A 21,569-nucleotide genomic window follows, 5' to 3' on the forward strand; every position below is an offset into this window, starting at 1 on the left:
GGAAAGTGACAATACTTGATGATACAAGAGTATCACTATCAACTATCAACTATCAACTATCAATCACTGACCACACAACATTGATCATATCAATCCTCATAAACCATCCAACCCCACTCCCTCAAACAAAAATGGAAAAGAATAAACTTATCAAGTTATAAGGATTACATTTGCAGATTGCTTTTATGAAAAGTTAAAAATAAAAATGGAATTTCAGAGCTCAAAGGTAATTGCTCTGTTCATAATTTTCAACATACTGTTCCTCAGTTGTGCTTCATCTCACAGTATCCCAGCATGGCCAACAGTCTCTCCACCTTCAAGCCTAAAACCAAAGTGTCCCAAAGATACCCTTAAATTTGGGGTATGTGGTAGCTGGTTTGGTTTGGTTACTGAAGTAATTGGAACAAAGCCGAGTCCAGAATGTTGTACCCTGATTAAGGGCATTGCTGATCTGGAGGCTGCAGTGTGCCTGTGCACAGCACTTAAGGCTAATGTGTTGGGTGTCGTCAAGCTTAAGGTGCCTATTGCTCTCAATCTCCTGCTCAATATTTGTGGAAACAAGGTTCCAGAAGGTTTCAACTGTTAAATTTTGGACATCATCAACTCTATTTCTTCTTCTTAGCGTGTTTTTTCTTTTACTTTAAAAGTCTTTCAGTTTCAGTTTAGAATCATAATGTTTCAATCTCCGCTGTATAATGAATAAGATCTAAAAAGTTTGTTCGTCCATCTTTCTTTTAGGTAATCAAGGCCTACTTGGTCCATTTTCTTGGCTATTCTAGCTTCGTTCTATTTAGCTGAGTTTTATTTTCTCTCTTCTGTTTAGCTGAGTTCTATTTACTTTGTTCTGTTTAGCTGAGTTCTATTTACTTTGTTCTATTTACCCTTAATTTGAACTTTGGTTTCCATATCTGAACTCAGTGACACCTAAATTGAACATATCTGAACTTAGTGACCCTCAACTGAATTTAATTTTGTTTCTGAACATTTTTTCTGTTTGCGAGCTTATTTTCCTGAACTTATCTTTTCAAGGTGAAAACAACAAAGCCAATCACGCAAATCTGAAATCTGATACAGCAGCCTAAATTTGGACCATAAAGCAATTAAGAAAACAAACAGAAAATCTAATGAAGTGCTAACTTGAATGGGAGCCTCTTTGCATCTTCATTACAGATGCTTCTAACCAAATATATAGTAGGGATTAAATGATAACTCGAGTACTTAAGTGATTCAGTATATAAACAATTACACATATCTCAATTACACATATCTAACAAGTAAAGCTAGAAAGGTAAACTTACTCCCAACTCTGATGATGGAGATTGACAATCAACTACGCACCACTTTAACAACATTTTCTACATGACATCTTCTGAACCACTGATTAAGAATTATTGTGCCTGCAACTGTAAGTATCATAAAGTCATTTAATTACAGTCCATAAACTAAACACTGAATCAGGAAGAACAAGAGCGAAAAGTACCCCATATCTAATTTATTGAGGTTTTGAGAGGATAATCACTCGGTGATGTCCAACCCTTGTCTCACTTATACGACCTAGGTGACGAAGAACCTGTAAGAGATCAAGAACCAAATATCAAAAATTCATGTAGCGCTTTCATGTTCCAAGATCAACAAGAGTAGAATACGCTCAACTAAGTTCTGTACGTTGAAAATTTCTTTTTGGTATACCATAAAAAAATATTCACCCAATGCTTTAGTTAGAGAAAACAAATTCTGATGGAAACCGAGTTTGACACTTTGACCAACATAAAAACCACTTCCACGTGATTTCTCTAACGGCCCGTTTGGTAGCCGGTAATAAATCTAAGTGTAATTTGGCAAGAAAATAGCATCATGATGTCCATGGTAATGAAATTATGTCTCAAACTTGGTGTTTTTCTTCACAAATTTGCATTCCCACCTAATACCACTCCGCAAATGGTAATGGGTGGTAATGAAAATTTATAAAGAAAAAGGACATAATTTTGAGTGAGTTAGCATTACCATGGGAATGAATATTGATTTTCCTTACAAATTTTCATACAAATTCATTCCCATTGACACCATATATGGCCGGCTTCCAAACGGGCCGTTGGGAGTCAAAGTAGCAATTGTCTTTTGGGGTGACTTGAAACTTCACAGGTGAAGTAATAATGCACACCCCTAATTCTTACATGCACTTAACTTCCTACAATAGCAGGGGTTGAGGCACAAGACAGAGATGCTGTTCAGAAATAATATGAAGTACACAATATAACAAAACCTCATGTTCATTAAGAGTTAAAACTTAAAACTACTTGCACTCGGTCAGGAATTGATGCTGCAATTATGTTATGCATAAACTTGTCCAGGTAACAGATAATATTGCAGTATCTCTACATCATGATAAAAACCTGAAATAACTTCCAGCAAAATGCAGTATAATCTTTGCAACACTATTTTACCCAACCTCCAATCTCAAAACAACATTTAAAATTCATTTGTCGATTTTTGGTCTATCATTAAAGTTTACGGCAGTAATGGTACAAGAAACACAGAGTGTGAAGAATCACAAAGAATGGCATACAGTTAAAATGTCCAACAATTGCACTGCAATGTCATGGAATAATCAGTTCTTATTCTTAAAAGAAAGAGACAGTTTAGGTTCAGTAGTGTGCTACATAGAGAGCATGATGATCAGTAGTGTTTATAACACTGCTACTAAATTTTACTTGCGTTAGACAATGCAGCTGAACAAGGGAAAATTAGTGGAAGTACAATCTTTACTAATTTGCTTGCTTATCAACAGGAGAACCTATTGGCTTTTAGAGGTTTATACTCAATACTTAATGCTTCATAGAATCGTAGCTATCAAAATAAAGGTTAACTATTAGACATCAATGCATAGAAACATTAGAACGCTAATCAGTGACACTACACAAAGTGACAAAACAAGAGGTGGGGGAGACCGGGGGGGGGGGGGGGGACTCACTGTCAGTATTGCTTTTCCGGTGTTGTCAAGCTTTAGGGAAGGTCCCTTTATGTCACTCTCAAGAAAAAAATGTTTTCCTTTAACTCCTTCATTCATTGCAATATCTCGCAGCTCCTGCATAGGAAGATAGACAGGTGAAAAAAGAAAATGGAAAGTTGAAAACAAGTCTCGACTTTAATTACACATTCTTTCCCTTTTAAAAGAGATAGTCTAATTCATTATATGATGTTCTGAATTGCAGTACAAAGTTCACTCACCAAGGCTTTCTCCCACATGTTTTCGGGCAACTTCACAGAAAAAAGTACAGCAATTAGTATAAAAGACTCAAAAACACAGAATATATAAGCACGAACAAAGAGTAAAGCAGTAAACCTTCTTTTTAGGGGCTGAGATAAGCTGGGCAGTTGATTCAGCATAAGCTGCCATGTCATTGATGGCAGCATTGACTTTCTCAAGGGTCAATCTTCCTCTCATGTAACTATTAATCACCGGGAACTAAAGTTAGCAACTACTCCATATAAAGAAAATGGTAAAAACATATACACAAGCAACAAGACAAAAACATAAGCAAAAAGCATGATTGACAGGCACTTAACGATGATAGGGATTCAAGCTCGTTTCCTGAAATGTACCACAAAGGTGGAGGTCCCCGACCCTTTTTTTCCTGTAAGGATATAAAGCAATCACTAATTATCGGCCATAACTGAAATTCCTCTATACTAAACAAAACATTGATCGTATGATATTAGACTAATAGCAATGAAACATTCAAACTTGCCTTGTGCATCACAACAGGCTCCTCTTCAACCTTCAACGAACCAAATGACGAATGGTCATCCTTAGAAGAATCAGACTGCAAACTTTACCAACAAAAAAATTCTTATCAATCCTCTAAAACTTCCCAAACTAATAAGTTTCATGAATAAACGTTTCACAACTTAGGAACCATTAGGCGATCAAAGTATTGACTCACTGGTAATTGGAGTCAGGTACTGAAGACATCGATTTCACAGTTAAGTGAGAAGGAACATGAATTGCCATCTCCTGCAGCTTTTTCTGCTGCTTAAGAGATGCTTCAATCAATTTCTGCATATTTCAAAATCATAATTCTTCAATTTTCTTCAATGGCTAATCATCTAAGTTCGTCAATTAGAGTGCTTACATCGCCAATTACACACATCTCCATTATTAAAAATCGAAAACCTTCGCCTATGCCAACTCAAATATCCAATCAAACAAAACCCTAGCTTCAAACTTGATATCATAAACCCTAGCGAAAAAACCTAACCAGCAGAGGAGAAAGGGAGAGAGTCAGGGAGAGAAACCTTGGCTTTGGGGAGAGCGAGGGTTTCTTCGCGTAATCTATCCTTAATAGACTGAACTTGAAGCTCCATTGCTTTCACCGCCACATCAACCGCCGTGAGATCGGCGACGCTACCCGCCGGATACACTGTAATTAGGGTTTGACAATGAATTATAAACGATTATACAATCCGAATTGAATGGAAATGGAGTGAGAAAGATTAGAGAGAATATAGTAACTGTTTCTTGCTATGATGAGTTCTTGGAGCTCAGAAATGCGAGTATTGAAGGATAACATTATAGATTCTAAGGATGATCCTGCTTCTTTGGCTTCCATGCTTTTGCGAGTGCTATCTGCTTCTGTCACTGTTGCGGATGATCGAGTGATTGATGATGATTGAGAAGATCGGTTTGAATTTGGATTTTGAGGAATGAATTAGAAAATGTGTTCTTTGGCGGGAAATGTGTCTCTTTTGAGGAAACAACCACGGTTCGCTAAATTTCATTATTAATCAAGCAAAAGTCAAAAGCAATTACATCCTAACTCAATCGGGCTTAGATTTGCCATTGTGTGAGCAGCCATATGCCCATATTGGCCTCCCTATAAATATGTGAAAATTTGACATAATTGAAACAACTAGCTATGAAGCATATTTCCCGAGCTATCATCCCAAAGTGCGTACCATCGCCTTGTTTACCATTATCCAGGTTGATTACCTGCAAGTTATCACATTCAACCTCCACAATCGTTTCATTTTGGTCTTCGCCTATGTTATCGCCACCTCCCAAGGTTGTCTAACCTGTTGGCAAGCTGCCCTTAGTACCTTGCCTTCTTTATTCCTTATCACCACTCCCATCCCCACACCTACATCTTTAAAAGAAGCCCCATCAACATTAAGTTTTACGCGACCACTACTCGAGGGACGCCACACCTTCCCTTGACGTTGTTTCCCTTCTCGCAGTGGCATTGTGACAAGCGATTTTCGCGTCGTTATACGAATATCACCTAATCAAACAAAATTTATAAGAATACCTAACTAACCAACTATATTGATTATAGCGGTAAGTTCGGGATCGTCCCAAGAGAATGAATATGTTTGACTCTTCAATCTAATGCGTTCAAAAGCTAATTCGAATGGAAAATGAGTTTTGAGTATTAAACTAATGAAATCAAGAAAAGCACGAAATACAAACAAGTAAAGAAATTCTAGAGATTTCGGGAATCGGCAATGGAAATTGGATTAAGGGAAGAACAAGGTCAAAACAATCATGATTATGCAAAGACTTGACGCATAGGGGAATATAAACTAATGACGTGCTCGCCACCTCTCGGATAGAGCACGCGAAGCATCTAATCTATGGAAAAGCTTTCGCATAGTCCTCAACTAGACCACTTGCATATAAGACCTACTATTCACTTGCATAAAAGAGGTTCACAATGTCTTGCCAAACCTAAACTATGCATTCCAATCAATTCTAATCAACTAGCATTTGCAACTACTAACTAATTAGTCATGGAAAATCCTATCATCAACTCACATTTAATCACAACATCGATCATGAATTTCCCTATGATTTCCCCAAATTCAATCCCAAAGCTTCAACCCTAACCTCTAGACTAAAACTACTCGATTAACATGATTAAAACTAAGATTAAACTAAAGCGAATCCTAATCATGAAACTAGTTAAGGAAATCAAACTAATTCTATCAACTAAAATCAAACATGAAAATTCAAAGTAAAATCCAACAAATTCAACCAAAAAAAAAGATTCAAAATTAAAATCACATAACAAAGCATAAACTAATTAAACAATAAGAACAAAGATAATTAAAGAGACAATTAAAACAAAAGAGAGAGAATTATACCTTGAATTGAGTTGAATGCATTCGAAAATTGAGGAACACAAAACTAAAATGAAGAACAAAAAGGCTAAAAATGAAGAACACAAAACTGAAATTGAAATTCGAAAAATGGAGAACGAAATTCAGATTCTAAGCTACGAATTTGTGTTTCTAATTAATCTAATCTATCCTACACTACTCCTAAATCGCTGCTCTCTAATCGCAGCCAAGAGCTCGACCTAAAACACCCCAGCTCTCCCTCGTCAATTCGCTGTGCTGCTGCTTAAATAGAACAGACACGGTGGCCGGTGCGGGCGCACCGCCGAAGGTGCGGGCGCACCGGAAGGGAACTCCAAATATTCAGTCCAAGGCAGAATGTTTTCGAGTGCAAGATTGGTGAGTGTGAGGGCGCACCCATTTGGTGCGGGCGCACCGCTGTGCGCTGCTAGATTATGCTTGTGGCCTGCATTGTTGCTGCGATGATCTTGTTGTGCTGCGTTGGTGCAATACGATGATGCTGCTACGATGGGTTACGATTGCTTGGTGCTGCTATGGTGCAGTGATAGGCAGCAGTGGATGCGTGGCTGCTGCTACTATGGGCATTGCTTGGCTGCCGATGCTCATCGTCTAGCACGAGCTTGGTTCGTCGCTGCACGTTACATGGCTGTCGCTGCCCATCGTCTAGCACGAGCTTGGCTCGTCGCTGCACAATGAACAAAATCGTATAGCATATCAACAAAATCGTAAAATATATTCTAAGATCGTCTAGCACGCTAGAAAATCGTATAGCACATTATTAAAATCGGAAAACGCATTATTAAACCAGAAATTCACATATTTAATTCGTTTAACATTTTTGCAAATCGTAAAGTCATTTAAATCATCGTCTAAACCAAAAATCACATTATTTAGCACGTTAACACTCCAAATAACCATATGCTATGAAATTGAGCATAAAATACACATTTAGAGCGAAAACGGCTAGAATACACGCAAGACGAGAGAATGATACGATTAATGCAAAAACGCGACAAACGAACTAAAAACGATAAAACTAAGTAAAAATAATAATAAAATCCTAATAAAATGAAATGAAATCCTAGGCTAAGAGCGACATAAATGTCGCTCATCAAACTCCCCCAAGCTAAACCTTTGCTTGTCCCCAAGCAAAGCTAGAACGGAAAACGGGGAGGAGAATGAGCCTAATTATTCGAAATCAAAAATACAAAAATAAGAACTACAAGAATGCACACTAACTCACTGTCGTAGGAATCACGGTTGCATTTAAGCACATGCAACAAGTTCTTTGAACCCCACAATCGCTCATGAGGGCGAGTGGGATCTCGCAAGGGTTTCCGAAGAGAACACCCATAACTCTTCCAAAATTTGAATCAAGGCAAGGGTAAAAGAAAAAGATGGAAAACAAAGTAAAACAAAGTAAAACAAAACAAATGTTCAAGGAATTGGGCTTTTATTATGGAAAAGAGCAAAAGTGAATGCAATTATTTCTAAGTCAATAAACGAATGCATGTTAATGGATGTCACAAGGTTGGGTGAAAGATTAACATGTAAAGCATAGCGAACTCAAGAGTTTACACTCTTCTATTCCCTCACAACCGATCTTACCGCGTCTCCCCTCTATTTTCAAATTCACCATCAAGAATGACTTCTCGTGACACCGCGAAGGTGCCGGAAAAAGATAGACATTAGGGTACTCGACAATCTCGGCAATGACAATCTCGCTCCATAGGCTTGACCAACTCTTCCCTCCATCGAGAATGACTCAACTCTCTAAGGTCAAAAGGACTTTTAGGGTGAAATTCTAGGCTAGGGGTAAGGGTGTGGGAAAATTTGGAATTTGGTGCTAAAATCCTAAAGTGAAGCGTGGCCACACTTGGCACTCAAGAAATGAACCAAAACCAAACATAATACCGACAATTGGGCCTTCCCCCAAGCTTAATCAACAAACTATAATCGAACTAAATCTTTTTGAGCTTTTCTTTGCTTTCTTTTCTATTTGTTTTGCGTTTCAAATGAAACTTTTCGACATGCCCTTTTTTTTTCTCAATGTTTTTGGCTTTTTCTTTATTTTTGATGCAAAACATTTGCTTTATTCAACGAAATATTCACAATGACTTCCAATCTTTCCATAGAAATTCACCAGTCTTTTCTTTCTCAAGATTTCATGAAAATTCAAAATTCAAACCCCAATACCACTAAGCTTCACTATCACTTCTAAGGGTGAAAATAAAACAAGGGCATTCGGCTTGTAATGAGCTAGTAAGAAATGAAGGGCAAGGCTCAAATGGCTAGCAAGATTGGGCAAATGCAAACAAAAATACAAGAAAAATAAGAAAAATGATATCATAAAACTAAAAAGAAAAAATAGTCACCGAAGGAAATGCCTTTATCGTCCCCTAAAGTAGCTCGGTCGTGATCTCGGGTTAGGAGTTAGCCAAATTCCAGATAAGAGAAAGTCAATGCCAAGGATCCATGCCGCTCATGCAAATGTGTTTGAGAGATTGGCTAGCAAAACAAATATCCTCACACATGGGTTATGCAATTACCATTCTTTCCGGCTTCAAATCACTAGAGGAAACGACTCCGTCTTACCACAAACAAAGGTTCAAGAGTCATGCTCTCCCAAGTTCTAACCAACTACCTTTACACGGGAATCCTAGACACGACCCTAGACATCCAAGACCATGCATACCTCTACCAACTAGGAATAAAAGCATTCAAATTCGCAAGCTCCAACTTTATTATGCCCAAAACATAGAACAAAACCTAAAAAGCTAGAAAACTTGCCTTGACAAAAGGAAAGAAAAAGAAATGAAAAAGATAATAAAAAGAAAAAGAGAATAAAGAAAATCAATTAAACTAAATAAGAACTATGCATAAAATCACATAATATTCACAAAATCAAGCAATCCATCACATGGAGATCCAAGTAGCAATCCAAACAACAAAATCTCCCCCCAAGCTTGAATTAGGCCATGTCCTCAAGGCTTAAAACGAAACTAGGGGGGGCACAGCTACCCATCCAACCAATGCCCCGCAAGAAATATCCCCGATCCCAAAGAATGCATGAGAGTTAGAATGACATTACCGGAAATGTCGTGGGAGCAAGTCCCGCAAAGAACTGTAATAACGAACAAACTCACCAATAAGAATAGTCGGACATGGCAAAGATGGATGCAAAGATTTCCACATCAAGAAAGCTTGAGGCACACAAAGAACTTCAAAAATCAAGAAAAATTAGTATACATGGGCCAAATGGCCAACACCCACGGGTTGCCTCCCGAGAAGCGCTCTTTTTACGTCATTAGCTTGACGACTTTTACCTCTAGTAAGTACCCTGACAACGATCGCAATAGTTTGTCATATGCAATGGCAAACATATCCAATAGTAACAAGTAGGCAAGAGTCAAATGAGATGCAAGCACACAGTAGAATGCAACTCTATGCCTACGGGGTGTGGGGCGCCAAGAGTAAGAAAAATCAAAAGGAAAAGTAAGAAAATAAGAAGAAAAATCAAAAGGAGAAAGAGAAAAGGGGAAAAGAGAAGCCTCATGCTCCTCAACGAACTCTTTTTGGGTGGCAAGAGAGCCAATTTCCTCAATATTGTTCAAATAAGGCATAGGGGAGTGAATAGGGGGTGGAAAATCCTCAAGTGGTGGGGTTCGGAGAAAACAAGGAAGTGAGATGGGAAAGGATGGATAAATCTCGAGTTTCTTGATTTGGAAAGGGGTATGAGGGAAGGGAGTGGGAACACAAGTTTCACAAACAACTTCACTCACTTCACAAGGAGCACAAGAAATCTCAACAAGGGATCTTTCAACCAAACTCTCATCATCAACTTCATTACAAATCTCGGAATCATCCAAAACCACCAAATTAGGTGCTTCACACTCAATGACATCCTCACTAGAACTATCACATCCCAAATGAACCAAATCATTCTCAATATTCAATGGGCAATCATCAATGGGGTGAGAGTCACTTTCATCTTGCACGTTCGAACTCATCGACACTTCTGATTTAGAGAAACTAATCTCTTGTCCGGAACTCTCACTATAACGGTCTAGAACCCTCCGAATTGCTTGAACATTCCTGTCATCTGCTCTGCAAAATATAATGCTATCATCAGCAAATAAAAGGTGGGACACCTCCAGAGAACCCATATATACACTAATCTCCTTCAAGGACCTTCAATTTACCTCCATTTGTATCAAGTGAGAAAAAACTTCTACACATAATATAAATAAATACGAAGATATTGGGTCTCCTTGCCGAAGCTTGCGCCCATGATCAAAAACCTTAGACGGATAGCCATTGATAACCACATCGTGAGAAACAAACATAACACATATCATAGTTAGTCGAATCCAACTCTCCTCAAAACACATTTTTTCCATTACCTTTTCCAAGAAGGCCCATGCAACCCGATCATAGGCCTTGCTCATATCGAGCTTAACCGCCATGCTTCCTTTCCTACCGGAACAAACACTATGCATATAATGAAAAGTTTCGTACGCCACCAGGGTATTATCAGTAGGGATGGAAATATCCAGTGGATGATCCATTAACCCGATCACCCGCTATAATTAAACGGATGAAAATCCGAATTAAATGGATGAAAAGCGGGTGATGGGTGAAGCGGGTGATGGATGCGGGTCGGATGTGGGTGATGTTTTTTTATCCATCACCCGATCCGTCACCCGTTTATCACCCGATCCATCACCCATTTATTTTAAATATATCATTTCTATTAATATTTAAACATAAAATGTATTGATAAATCCATTATTTATTAAAGTTAGTACTTATTTTTATTTTATTTTGGTTATAAGTTATACGTGATAAGAAGTAATTATACGTTTCGGAATTAAACGTACGTATATAAACTTTTTCTTTTGGTTAATTACTATGCATATTATTAGATGACGAATTTTTAATAGTTAATAATTTTCACCCGAATACCACCCGATCCACCCGGTTCACCGGCGGGTGATGGATGGACGGAATGCGGGTGATGAGTAAAGCGGGTGACGGATGGACCGGGTGGAGCGGATGAAAGCGGGTGATGGATGCGGGTGATGCTCCACCCGATCCAAATCCCACCCATTTCCATCCCTAATTATCAATGATCAGTCTGCCAGGCGTAAATGCACTTTGATTAAGCAAGATAATTTCTGGTAGAACTACTTTCATTCTATTTGCATTCATCTTGGAGATTATTTTGTAAATAACATTGCAAAGACTAATAGGGCGAAATTCCGACATAGAAAAAGGATTTTTAACTTTCGGAATAAGAACAATATGGGTCGCATTAATGTCCTTCATCTCCCGAGCACCATTAATCACCTCTAAAACATAAGCAGCAATATCATGAACAATAAAATGCCAATGTTTTTGGAAAAAATTAGCATTTATACCGTCCGGTCCGGGTGCCTTGCTAGGATGCATACGAAAAAGAGCTACTCTTACCTACTCCTGCACAAACGGTTTCTTTACTCCACAAATCCATAACTTCTTGTGTAAAAAGAATGACACAAGTGGGGATATCAATTTGTAGAAGGTACACTGGTTGCATGTAGAATTACATTTAGAACTACATGTAATCGTTTTGTTTTATACTTTTAACCTCGGGAAAGTATATACAAATTTACAAATTAAAAGCACTTTTTTCAGTTTTAAAGCACATACTTCCTCCATTCCGGAAATATCGCACCATTTGTTTTTTACACTATTCACATTACGACATTGGCCATTTTTTGTGATTCATACGTAAGGGAATTTTAGTCACGTGGGGTCATGTTAGATTCGTATCGATACATATTTTCTAAATATTAATTTTCTAAAAATTTTACTTGCACACGATTTCAGATATTGAGAGTCAAAGTAATGGTTAGAGGAGTAAAAGTCAACCATGGTGCGATATTTTCGGTAAAGAAGAAGTATATTGTTACAGATGAAAAAAATATGTTGTAAGTAAAAGAAACATAAGATATATAAGTATGTGCTTTTAATCGTAATTGTGCTTTAAATCATTAAAATGTGCTTTTAAATAGGTAAAATGTGCTTTTAAGCCGTAAAAAATGTATTTTTAACCCGATTGCACGTAGAACCACATACAATCAAGTACACCTTCTAATTTGTGTAGGGATATAATAGGAATTTCAACAGAGTGAGTACACTATAAAGAAGGAGAGAGAGAAAAAGATGGAAGAAAAGCAAAAAATGGTGCTAGAAGAAAGAGAAGCGGTACAACGGGGAATTGATATACCAACGAAGTTCAATTGGTGTCCATAAGTGCAATTGGTATAACAACGAAATATAATTGGTATTGTAGAGTAATAAGTATGTAACCTGCAATACCAACAAGCGTATCAACGAGTGTTTAATTAGTATTATAAAGTGTTGAATGTGCAATTGGTAGTACCCACGAAGTGCAATTGAAATACTAACGAAGTTCAATTTGTACCAAATACCCATGTAATGGTGCATAAAATATATCATTCATTATATATTATATTCTTTGTTTCTCTCTCCTCTGCACTCTAAGTACATTTCTCTCTCTTCCTGTCACTTCCGTCCAGCTACTTTTTCTGCACCTTTACCTTTATAAATTTTTATTTCGCTTCTCCCTTTAATTTCAACTCCTTATATTATTTGTTATGTTTAAACCCAATATGTTCGGATCAAAACGGATCTTGTAGTGCAGTGAATCATGAGATAAGTTGTTGGCTAATTTACTAAAGGCCACATAGGAGTTTAGGACTACTTGGGCAACAAGCTAAAGGATCTTCACAAGATCATTGTTAGGCGGCGATAAATATTCCTAGAAGATAATTCCTAGTTTATTTAGTAATTAGGAAGTTTTATTATTGTCATCTTCTAATAACAGTGTACTCCCTTATTCTAGTTGGACTATGTTAGTATATAAATGGGGATTTATATGCCATTGTGATTGATATGCTTTAGATCCTGAGATTGAGCATAGTTTAAGATAAACACTTGTGAAGTTGATTGATTGTTAATAACAAATTTTGAATAATAATACAGGTTGGAACGTGGCTATACCACGTCATTTATATTGTGTGTTCTTTGTCTAGATTGTTATCTCGTACTAACATGTTATATTGCCACTTGGGTCATTTTTTGGCACAAGCCATTATGGGGTGAGACTCCCTCAAATGGACGGTGTTAAGACTTTCATGCTATATTTTCAAAATTACGGTTTGGTTTGAGAAAAAATTCAAATCGCAATTTTTTGTTTTGTTTGGATTTCGAAATTTTGAAAGCAACCGTTTTTCTATATTTACTTAATAAACTTATATACAATATAAATATCCAATAACATATAAAGAGTTACTATGTAGAATTGACTTATGTGGTTTATTTTCCGAATATTTTATTTTCACAAGTCTCTTTTAAAATGTTTAGTTAATAATTTATTTTCTTAGGCGACACACCTATCTTAGAGTGATGAGAAACAATAGAAAGGGCTCTGCCCACTAGAAGCAGCGGAAGACCTCAGCCTCGCACGCTCCATCATCTCAGTCTGAGACATCCTAGACACAGGCTTGGACGACAAGGTATGCTCTGCACAAACCATATATCACGTCTCAACTACACTAACCAAAACCAAAACACGTCATAACCAAAAATCTGAAACCATAACTGAAGTGTTAGCCATTTCACCCTCAGAATCCTCTTTAGCCTCGTCAGACGACGAATTAGCAACAATGTCCTCCCGAAGATCCTTCCTCTTTCTTAGACGGATCGAGTGGTCCAACTCCTCTCCTTCTTCTTCTTCCTCAACCTCAGTCGCTTCCTCACCCTCCAACTCCTCTAAACGAACTCCGTCGGGACGACACGTCCTTTCACTCGCTGAATAGCCCAAAAATTTGATCGTCTTCTCGTGAGAGTCGGCGTTTAATTCTAGCGCCAAATGGTCAACAACTGCAAACAACACAAAGTAAGCCAATATTCAATGAATTAGAAATAACACGCACAAAACGAAACATTTACCTTCTTGCGTCCACCTTTCCACTAAGAAATTTCCCATTTCACCTAGTGAGTCCTTACTGACAAATACAAAGCGACTTTTCCGGCCTCTGTCATTCACCGAAAAACCAATAGCCAAATTCTTCCTCGACTTCTTTGTGACCAAAGTGTATCGGGTGCAATCCTTCAGGGACAGGTCGTAAGTGTGAAGGAGGTCGGCCAGATTGAATGGCACATCCCAATCAGCGGTAATCCGGTCTATCACCAAAAAAAATCCGCCAGATCTGAGGCATCAACTGCCCAGGGCTCAAGTGAAACACCTCGATAAAAGATCTAGCTAAAGGAGTAAACGGAAAGCACAAACCAATAAGAAAAGGGTATTCGTAAAGAACCACGTATCCCAAAGGGCAATGAAACGCCTCGCCCTTCGGACCGGGAATCATCACCCCCGCCGACGGCGGAAGACCGGAAGCAGGCAAAAACTCTTGAGCGTCGGTAAAAGAGGTGTAGAAAGGGTTGTTTGGGCTCATCCGGACGGATTCACTCCTAGCACTGATATCCCTAACTGCTATAACCTTAGATCTAGCCATTATCTCGGTAAGTTTGGTAGAAAAACGAAGGAAAATGGCAGAAAATTACTTGAATACCGGCTAAAAATTGCAGTGTAATCCCCCGTAAATTTATAAATTTTATTAATATATTTTAACGTATATTATCTATAATTAAATAGAATTTATGAATTTTAGTAATAAATATATAATTAACGTATATTTATTTTATTTTAAGTACGTTCTAAATATTAAACGATTTTTGAACGTTATTATATTTATATATTTAATGCATATTTAATTCTATTTAAATATATTCTAAATATTTTAACGGTTTGGGCAATCAAAAATAATTTTAGAATTTTATATTGAAAAGAATTTAAATTAGGAAAACTCGTTGAATTCGGAAAAACAATCCTAACCATTTGTGGATCCAAACAACTTCAATCATATTTCTAGCCCAATTGGGTGAAGCCCAATGTATTAAAACCCAAAACAAACCCCTTTCCTCTCCTTCACTATTCACGTAAACCAGGAACCCTCAACCCTCCTCCCTCACTCTTCACGTCACTGCTTCCCTTGCCACTGTCCAGCCGCCGCACCACGCCCACTGCCGGACCACCACCTTCACCGACGACCACCGTCGACCCTCGTGGTAACTCCTTCGTTCCTCCTTCATATTGTTCTTTGTTTTTTTTTCGGTTCTTGCAAACCCCTTACTCGTGTGTCTGTGCGAACCAGCCCACCGTGAGCTCGGGGCCGTCGATACTCCGCCGCCGCCAGCACAACCCTGTCCACCGTCCCGGTAGTCACCCTTTCTCCCTCCTGTTTCTCTTATTTTCGTTCTTTTTCATTACTTGTCCTCCTCCTTTTCGTGGCTGACTTCTGTTCATCCGCGCAGCCACCACCACTGCGTGCCGCCACCGCACGCAACCCCTTGCTCAGCCTCGCCGCGAACCACCGCATATCCGCCGGCCAGCTCTCCTCTCTCCTCCTTAATTCTTGATTATTTCTTAAACCCTAAGTAACTAATTATTTTAATTAAATTTTGTTAACTTAAATGATGTTCTTGAATCAAATTTATAATTTTTATTGTTAAATATGGTTTTCAGATTTGGGTGTTGTTATTATAAACCAATTATTTTCAGTTTTGATTAATTAAAAATTAAGTTAGGGCTTAGTCATGCTTTGTTAATTCGAATTATGCTTCCTTGAATTAAAGTTATGGTTTTTGTGATTTAAAGTATGAATTTAAGATTATATGAATTTTATAATAAAGTTATTAATTTTCAGATTATGTAATTACAGTGAAATATTGGTTTTGATTGTTTAAAGTATGAAATTCAAGGTTTTTATGATTATTAATCATGATGAGTTGAGTGTGGATTATTGAATTGGTTGTTTTGAGATACTAGGAACGTAGATTGACCATGGTGAAGCTTTTAAATGAATTTATATTGCTGAAAATTTAAAGTACGATGTTTGCAAAAGTTCTCAACGAATTTCAATCACTAATTCAATAATTATGATTCTAGGAAATCAAATGTTTAAGTTTTGATATTGGGGAAAGTTCTAAATATGTTTAGGATGCATTTAGAATGCTCTCTTATGGTTATCAATGATTAGGAATTGATTGGGAATATTTGTTGGTTGTTTTAGGCGGAGAATTCTCTTTAGGCGACTTTTGAAAGTGTTAAAGTGGCCTATCAATTTGTTTATACAAGGTACGTACATACCTGCGTGCTTGGAATGTGTGCTAATTGTTGAAATCATGTTGATATTATTGTTGAACTTGGTGATGTTGATATTATAGACAAACTTGGTTATATGGAATATGCATGTTTAATACTGTTGGACAAACTTATTGAACTTGTTTTGCACTAAGAGAACTGTAACATGTTGGTATGGATTATTGGTACAAACATGTTGGTTGGGAACACTAGATTATTCTATATGATTGGTTTGGATCGATTGGTTGTTGTTCCCTTTTTAGCTTTTCACTACTTTATGAGGGCCGAGGACCTTGTTTAGTAAGTTGAAACTTTATACCCATATACAGGGTTGATCATGGTTAAAGGAAAGGTTGGGTAAATTGGAATGAGTCTTGATTGATGCCTTTATGATCACGTACTTAATTCCAAGATAAAAACAGTTGTGAACGAATGTGGATTATATGCCTTATGTGATTGTTGAGTCATAACAGAGTATCAAGTTGTAAATCATGTAAAGTGAAACTGAGTAGCAATAGCTTTAGACTGTGCACGTCTAAAGTGACGGACAAACAGGAGTTGGGGTTCATGGTGGTAGCCCATGGCCTTTTATGGGACCGGATTGATCACCGTGTCCTATTTTTATTTAAACGTTCCTCGATATCGCAGGTCACTGAGGTTACGGAGTCGCGCCCGTACCTCGTCTTCCTTAGTGAAGACTTCTGGATGGACAACTCGGTCCATTGCCTATTTCAACTAAAATAATATTATTGCAAAAAGTCTAGCCTAGTCTAGTCTGGTCAAGTATGGTCGTCAAACTATCATGTTTTGTCTGCCTTTGTTTGTATTCATTAGTATCATGTTAGGGTTGTTCGTTTAATAGAATCATGTTAGGATTATTATTGATTTAGTACGTAGTACTCAGCTTTGCTGATTACGTGCTTTTGCTTGTGCATGTTGATCATGGCTATGCCTTATTGATCCTGTGATGACCCAATCTTTGGTGAGCAGTCTCTAAGGATCAATAAGCATTGTCCATCTGCAGGTTTGAAGATGTTGCATCATTGGGATCGGGAATAGAGAGCTTGTATTTAGTTTTGATTTGCTAAGTTGACTTGGGTTTGTTTAATTGGACTTTAAACTTGTCGTACTATTTACATTTCCTTATTTTCGTTGGTTGATTTTTGGGACTAAACCTGTAATCGATTATTTATAAACCTAAAGTTAGTTTTATGTTTTCCGCTGCAAAATTCTGAATAAGCCGTTACGTTTTCACACGGGCGATAATGCCTTGATAATTCTCTACGTTTTATATTAAAAGGTTATTTTAGAAAAGAGAGAATTGTCGGGGTGTTACATGCAGGAAGTGGATTCGCCTTCTCTTTCTCTCTCTGGTTTCTGGTTTCAGATCTGGAATTGGGTTTTCGTAAAGTTTTTCAATAATTATTGCATGTTTCCGATTCCTATTTATGTGCATTTAATCTATTGCCGTTTCCCACGTCTTAGCAGTTGAGCAGTTTTCTTTTGAAATTTAAATTGTTATTTTTGCTTCACGAACATTCAAAATCACAATTGGGGGCAAACTGTTATCCCACTTTTTGTACTAACGATATAACTCATCTGTCGTCTGATCATGTTGTGCCGCCAGGTATTGTCGTGTCCACAGGTTATGACGCGTCGGGTGAACAGGTTGGACGTAGGTACAAGCGACGGACAATGGTGTGAAGGCGACAAGCGACGAAGGGAAAGCATCCAAGGAGTAGGTTAAGATAAGAGCCCATGGCCCAAGGTCTAGCGCCGTCACGAGGGTTGAACCAGTCAATCGAGTAACCGAAGACCAAGTAAGCGCGCGGTTGGAGATAGGAGAGAGGTGTGGGAACGTTAACAACCACAACTCCCTACTTCTTAGGGATCCTCTCAACAAACCTATCCGTTGCGTTCAAGCTATAAAAACACGAAGCCTGGAAACAACAAGGGCACGCTAACTCAAGCATTCAAGCACTCTAGGAGCATTACATTATTCTAGCCATTGTTAAGCAATTATTGTATTCTTTCCATTTTCGAAAAGTACTTTCTTTTTACTTAGATGATTAGGTTACTAGTGGATTGGTAGCCTCATTGCTACCCGCGGTTTTTTCCCTATTCCTGGGTTTTCCGCGTCAACACCTCCTTGTGTTGTCTCTCCTTTATCGCTTTCCGTATTTATTTACTTAGTTAGTGTCGACCCAAGCCAAGCTAGTGTCGTCCCTAGACGAAATTTGGCATAAACAAAGTTCAAATTTTACAATTCCCCTTAATTTACAATTTTGTCACTTGATAGATCAAAGCAAGCTGTTTTTATATGCTACTCCGTATTTGTGTATCTATTTTATATTTATATTTCTTGGACGAAAACACAATCTACAAAAATATAAAACTTAATTTCATTGATAATTTTTATTGGGTTTAAGAAAAATTGAAATGTAAATTATATGGATCCTACGGTGCAGAAAAAATAGATAAATTAAACATCGTTAAAGTTGGGTATACTATAATCTAACAAATTAAATTTAAAGTAGATTTAAAGCAAGGCATACACAAATGGATAATTGTATTGAACCATTTTTCAATATGCAAAGCTAGAGTATGACAAACTTCTTCCAGCATATGACAATTCCAATACAAGTTCAAGGGTTCCTTCCCGATTTTCTCACGCTACTACGCTAGCCTTAACGATCAAGACCCGTAGCTACAAGATTACATACGTTTACAAAGTATTATGTTTCTAGTATATATGGTTTGTTAGAGCTAATAAAACTCGTTTTAGTAGCGTGTGTTATATTTGTTGTTATGGTTGTACTTTGTAAACTCAATCTAATTAATCTATGTTGAACTTATGCAAAAAAAAAAAAAAGGACAAATACAATGGAAAAATCTCCTAAGTGATTCTCGCAAAGAAAATGGTAAAGATATACTAGTATAATGTTGTACGGAGTAATGCATAAGTGGTTGAGTTGTGTTACAATTTTTTTTTTGATGGAAATTAAGTTGCAAGTGTTACAACTATCTTTGTTTAATTCTCCCTGTCTCAAAAGTTTTTCTCTTCACCTTTTTATATACTTATTTTAAGTTGGGTTCCACACTTATTCCCTGTCAATCAAATAAAACAGTTTCACACTTACCCAACATCCGATTTCACTACTTTACTTTTAACCATTATAGAAAATTCAAATCTAGCAAATATATTAAGACAAATAGATTGATAATAAGTAAAACAAATTTATGATAGATAGATGGATAGATAGTCTACTAGGCATTGTTCTCTACACCTTATGCTTATTGCTTATTTGATCAAATCAGATTAGACCAAACAAAGTAAAAACACTCACATGCAATATTCAAACCAGATAAGACCAGAACACGTAAAAAACTATAAAAAATCATGTAAAGAGATGAAGACCCTAAAAATTGAGTCTGTTTTTTTTTTTTTTTTTACTCCGTAAATCTAAGAAGTTAAAAGGATGAGATAGAGAGTAGGAGACCACATGGGAAGTTCAATTTGCAGGCCTTTGATATTGATATTGATATTGATATTGATATTGATATTGATATTATAAAAAGGCAAACCCAAAATTCACGTAGTTGTCCTTGTCCCATGTAATAGGGATTCGACTCCCAGGATGTTTGTGTTCAGTAACAGCACCACCATCGGCACCACCATTTTGCCTTTGCTTAATTAATTAATTAATTAATTTTCTAATAACTACTCATCCTTTACTGGGATTTACAACATTTTATTGAATTATGTGATTAATTTGCGTTAACTTTTGGGAACATTCTTGGAAAAGTCATATTACCTTGTCTCATCTCTTGCTTTGTTTTAGCTTTGAATCTGCTGCATTCTTCATCCTGGTGCAATTTTATAAATCTGTTGCACCAATTATCGAGTCAAAATCTAATTCCTCCCTATTTATTTACATAACATAATTGAATTATGAACACTTACACATAAGCTATTTTGACTTTTTTTTGTAATTTATAATTAACAAAAAAAAATATAATTATGTGGAATTTTGTTAGATTCGTCGTCTCAATAAATAATTTTAAACATCAACTTTTAATAATTTTTTCTTATCCATAATTGAAAATATTAATGTTTAAAATCATGTATCGACAAACATGCATGACTAAATAATACTGTCATAGTGTCATGTAAATAAGAACAAAGGAAGTATATCTCACCATTTATTCACCACTCTTTTTTTACTCCGTACTATTTTCCCGGTTCCTTTTTATTATTTATGTATTTTGTTTTGGACGTCTCTTTTAAATCGGTACATTTTGATTTTATATATATAATAATTAATGCCTCTAATATTATGTCAAAATTGTGTTAAGTGATTAATTTAATCAATCGAATTCATTGGGACATTATATCTCTCACTTTTACTATCTCAATGTTAGATTTTTGGATCAAAGTGAAAACATTATTAATAATCAGAATTTGCATAAAAAAATATTTATATTCACGCTAATTATTTGTTAAATCACGAGCATGATAGAAAAAGTAAGGATTAAAAAGGGACGAAAGAAGTATTACTTTGTGGAACGAATGAACCACGAGGATATACATATTACAAATTGGGAATGGCAGGTTTTAACTTATAATTGATCTATCGCACAGGACCCTAGGTCTTCATCACTAACCCAAGACATTATTGGTTTAAAGATTCATGTTTGCTATTAACTAGTCAAACTGATTTTATTTTCATATCTAAAATTCCATTAATATAAACAACTACGTACGAGAAAATTACAGTAACAAATAAATATAACACACTGATTATGAGACAGAAAATTAAGACTCCCAATTTTAATTTACCATAGTTACGTTACATAGGGTTTATAATAGGATTACCTTGGTCAAATAACAGCCTACCTAGTAAGTTAGGTGGGGACCCATGATCAACTTAGTCATAAACTTTGGTTTTAAAAGCTTATTCTTGTAATCTAGTCGTTTGACTTATAAGTTTGTCATACTCTAGTTTAGTGCATCTTTGGAATTTGTTGTAGATGACTTTGCTTGGAACATCCGTATCATCGGCAAGCTATTAAGTACATTGTACGAATTTATATTGATTGTGGCTTTTGTGTATGTTTGGGATGCTAACGAAACGGGTCATTCTCATTAAAAAATTAAAAC

The 21,569-nt window shown here is 36.7% G+C and overlaps 2 protein-coding genes and 1 long non-coding RNA gene across 3 annotated transcripts; 2 read left to right on the forward strand and 1 right to left on the reverse strand.

The window, feature by feature from the left end:
• The first annotated feature begins 58 nt into the window (after nt 1–58).
• Nucleotides 59–773, forward strand: LOC110803142 (putative lipid-binding protein At4g00165). The gene has a single exon (XM_022008623.2). The coding sequence runs from the start codon at nt 206–208 to the stop codon at nt 584–586; it is 381 nt and encodes a 126-aa protein (XP_021864315.1). The 5' UTR covers nt 59–205; the 3' UTR covers nt 587–773.
• A 327-nt stretch (nt 774–1,100) lies between these two features.
• Nucleotides 1,101–4,844, reverse strand: LOC110803124 (spindle and kinetochore-associated protein 1 homolog). The gene is made up of 10 exons (XM_022008600.2): nt 4,514–4,844; nt 4,297–4,421; nt 3,945–4,057; nt 3,750–3,831; nt 3,568–3,635; nt 3,344–3,449; nt 3,229–3,258; nt 2,972–3,085; nt 1,481–1,570; nt 1,101–1,403 (listed from the first exon to the last, which is right to left on the reverse strand). Exons 1-9 carry the CDS (start codon nt 4,608–4,610, stop codon nt 1,493–1,495), a joined length of 813 nt encoding a protein of 270 aa, XP_021864292.1. The 5' UTR covers nt 4,611–4,844; the 3' UTR covers nt 1,101–1,403; nt 1,481–1,492.
• Nucleotides 4,845–15,202: 10,358 nt separating this feature from the next.
• Nucleotides 15,203–17,620, forward strand: LOC110803154 (uncharacterized). Its single transcript, XR_002537396.2, has 4 exons — nt 15,203–15,333; nt 15,420–15,483; nt 15,580–16,402; nt 17,399–17,620. It is a non-coding gene; the product is annotated as an uncharacterized lncRNA (long non-coding RNA).
• Nucleotides 17,621–21,569: the final 3,949 nt, after the last annotated feature.

This window comes from Spinacia oleracea, chromosome 2 (assembly GCF_020520425.1).
Source record: "Spinacia oleracea cultivar Varoflay chromosome 2, BTI_SOV_V1, whole genome shotgun sequence".
Taxonomy (NCBI): domain Eukaryota; kingdom Viridiplantae; phylum Streptophyta; class Magnoliopsida; order Caryophyllales; family Amaranthaceae; genus Spinacia; species Spinacia oleracea.

Excerpts from the sequence above, each read along its gene's own strand:
- LOC110803124 (XM_022008600.2), bottom strand. The coding sequence starts at position 4,610 with ATGGAAGCCAAAGAAGCAGGATCATCCTTAGAATCTATAATGTTATCC. Across the intron at positions 4,422-4,513 it reads ACTCATCATAGCAAGAAACA|TGTATCCGGCGGGTAGCGTC; the intron begins GTTACTATATTC and ends CCCTAATTACAG. Across the intron at positions 1,571-2,971 it reads CCGGAAAAGCAATACTGACA|GTTCTTCGTCACCTAGGTCG; the intron begins GTGAGTCCCCCC and ends GATCTCTTACAG.
- LOC110803142 (XM_022008623.2), top strand. The coding sequence starts at position 206 with ATGGAATTTCAGAGCTCAAAGGTAATTGCTCTGTTCATAATTTTCAAC.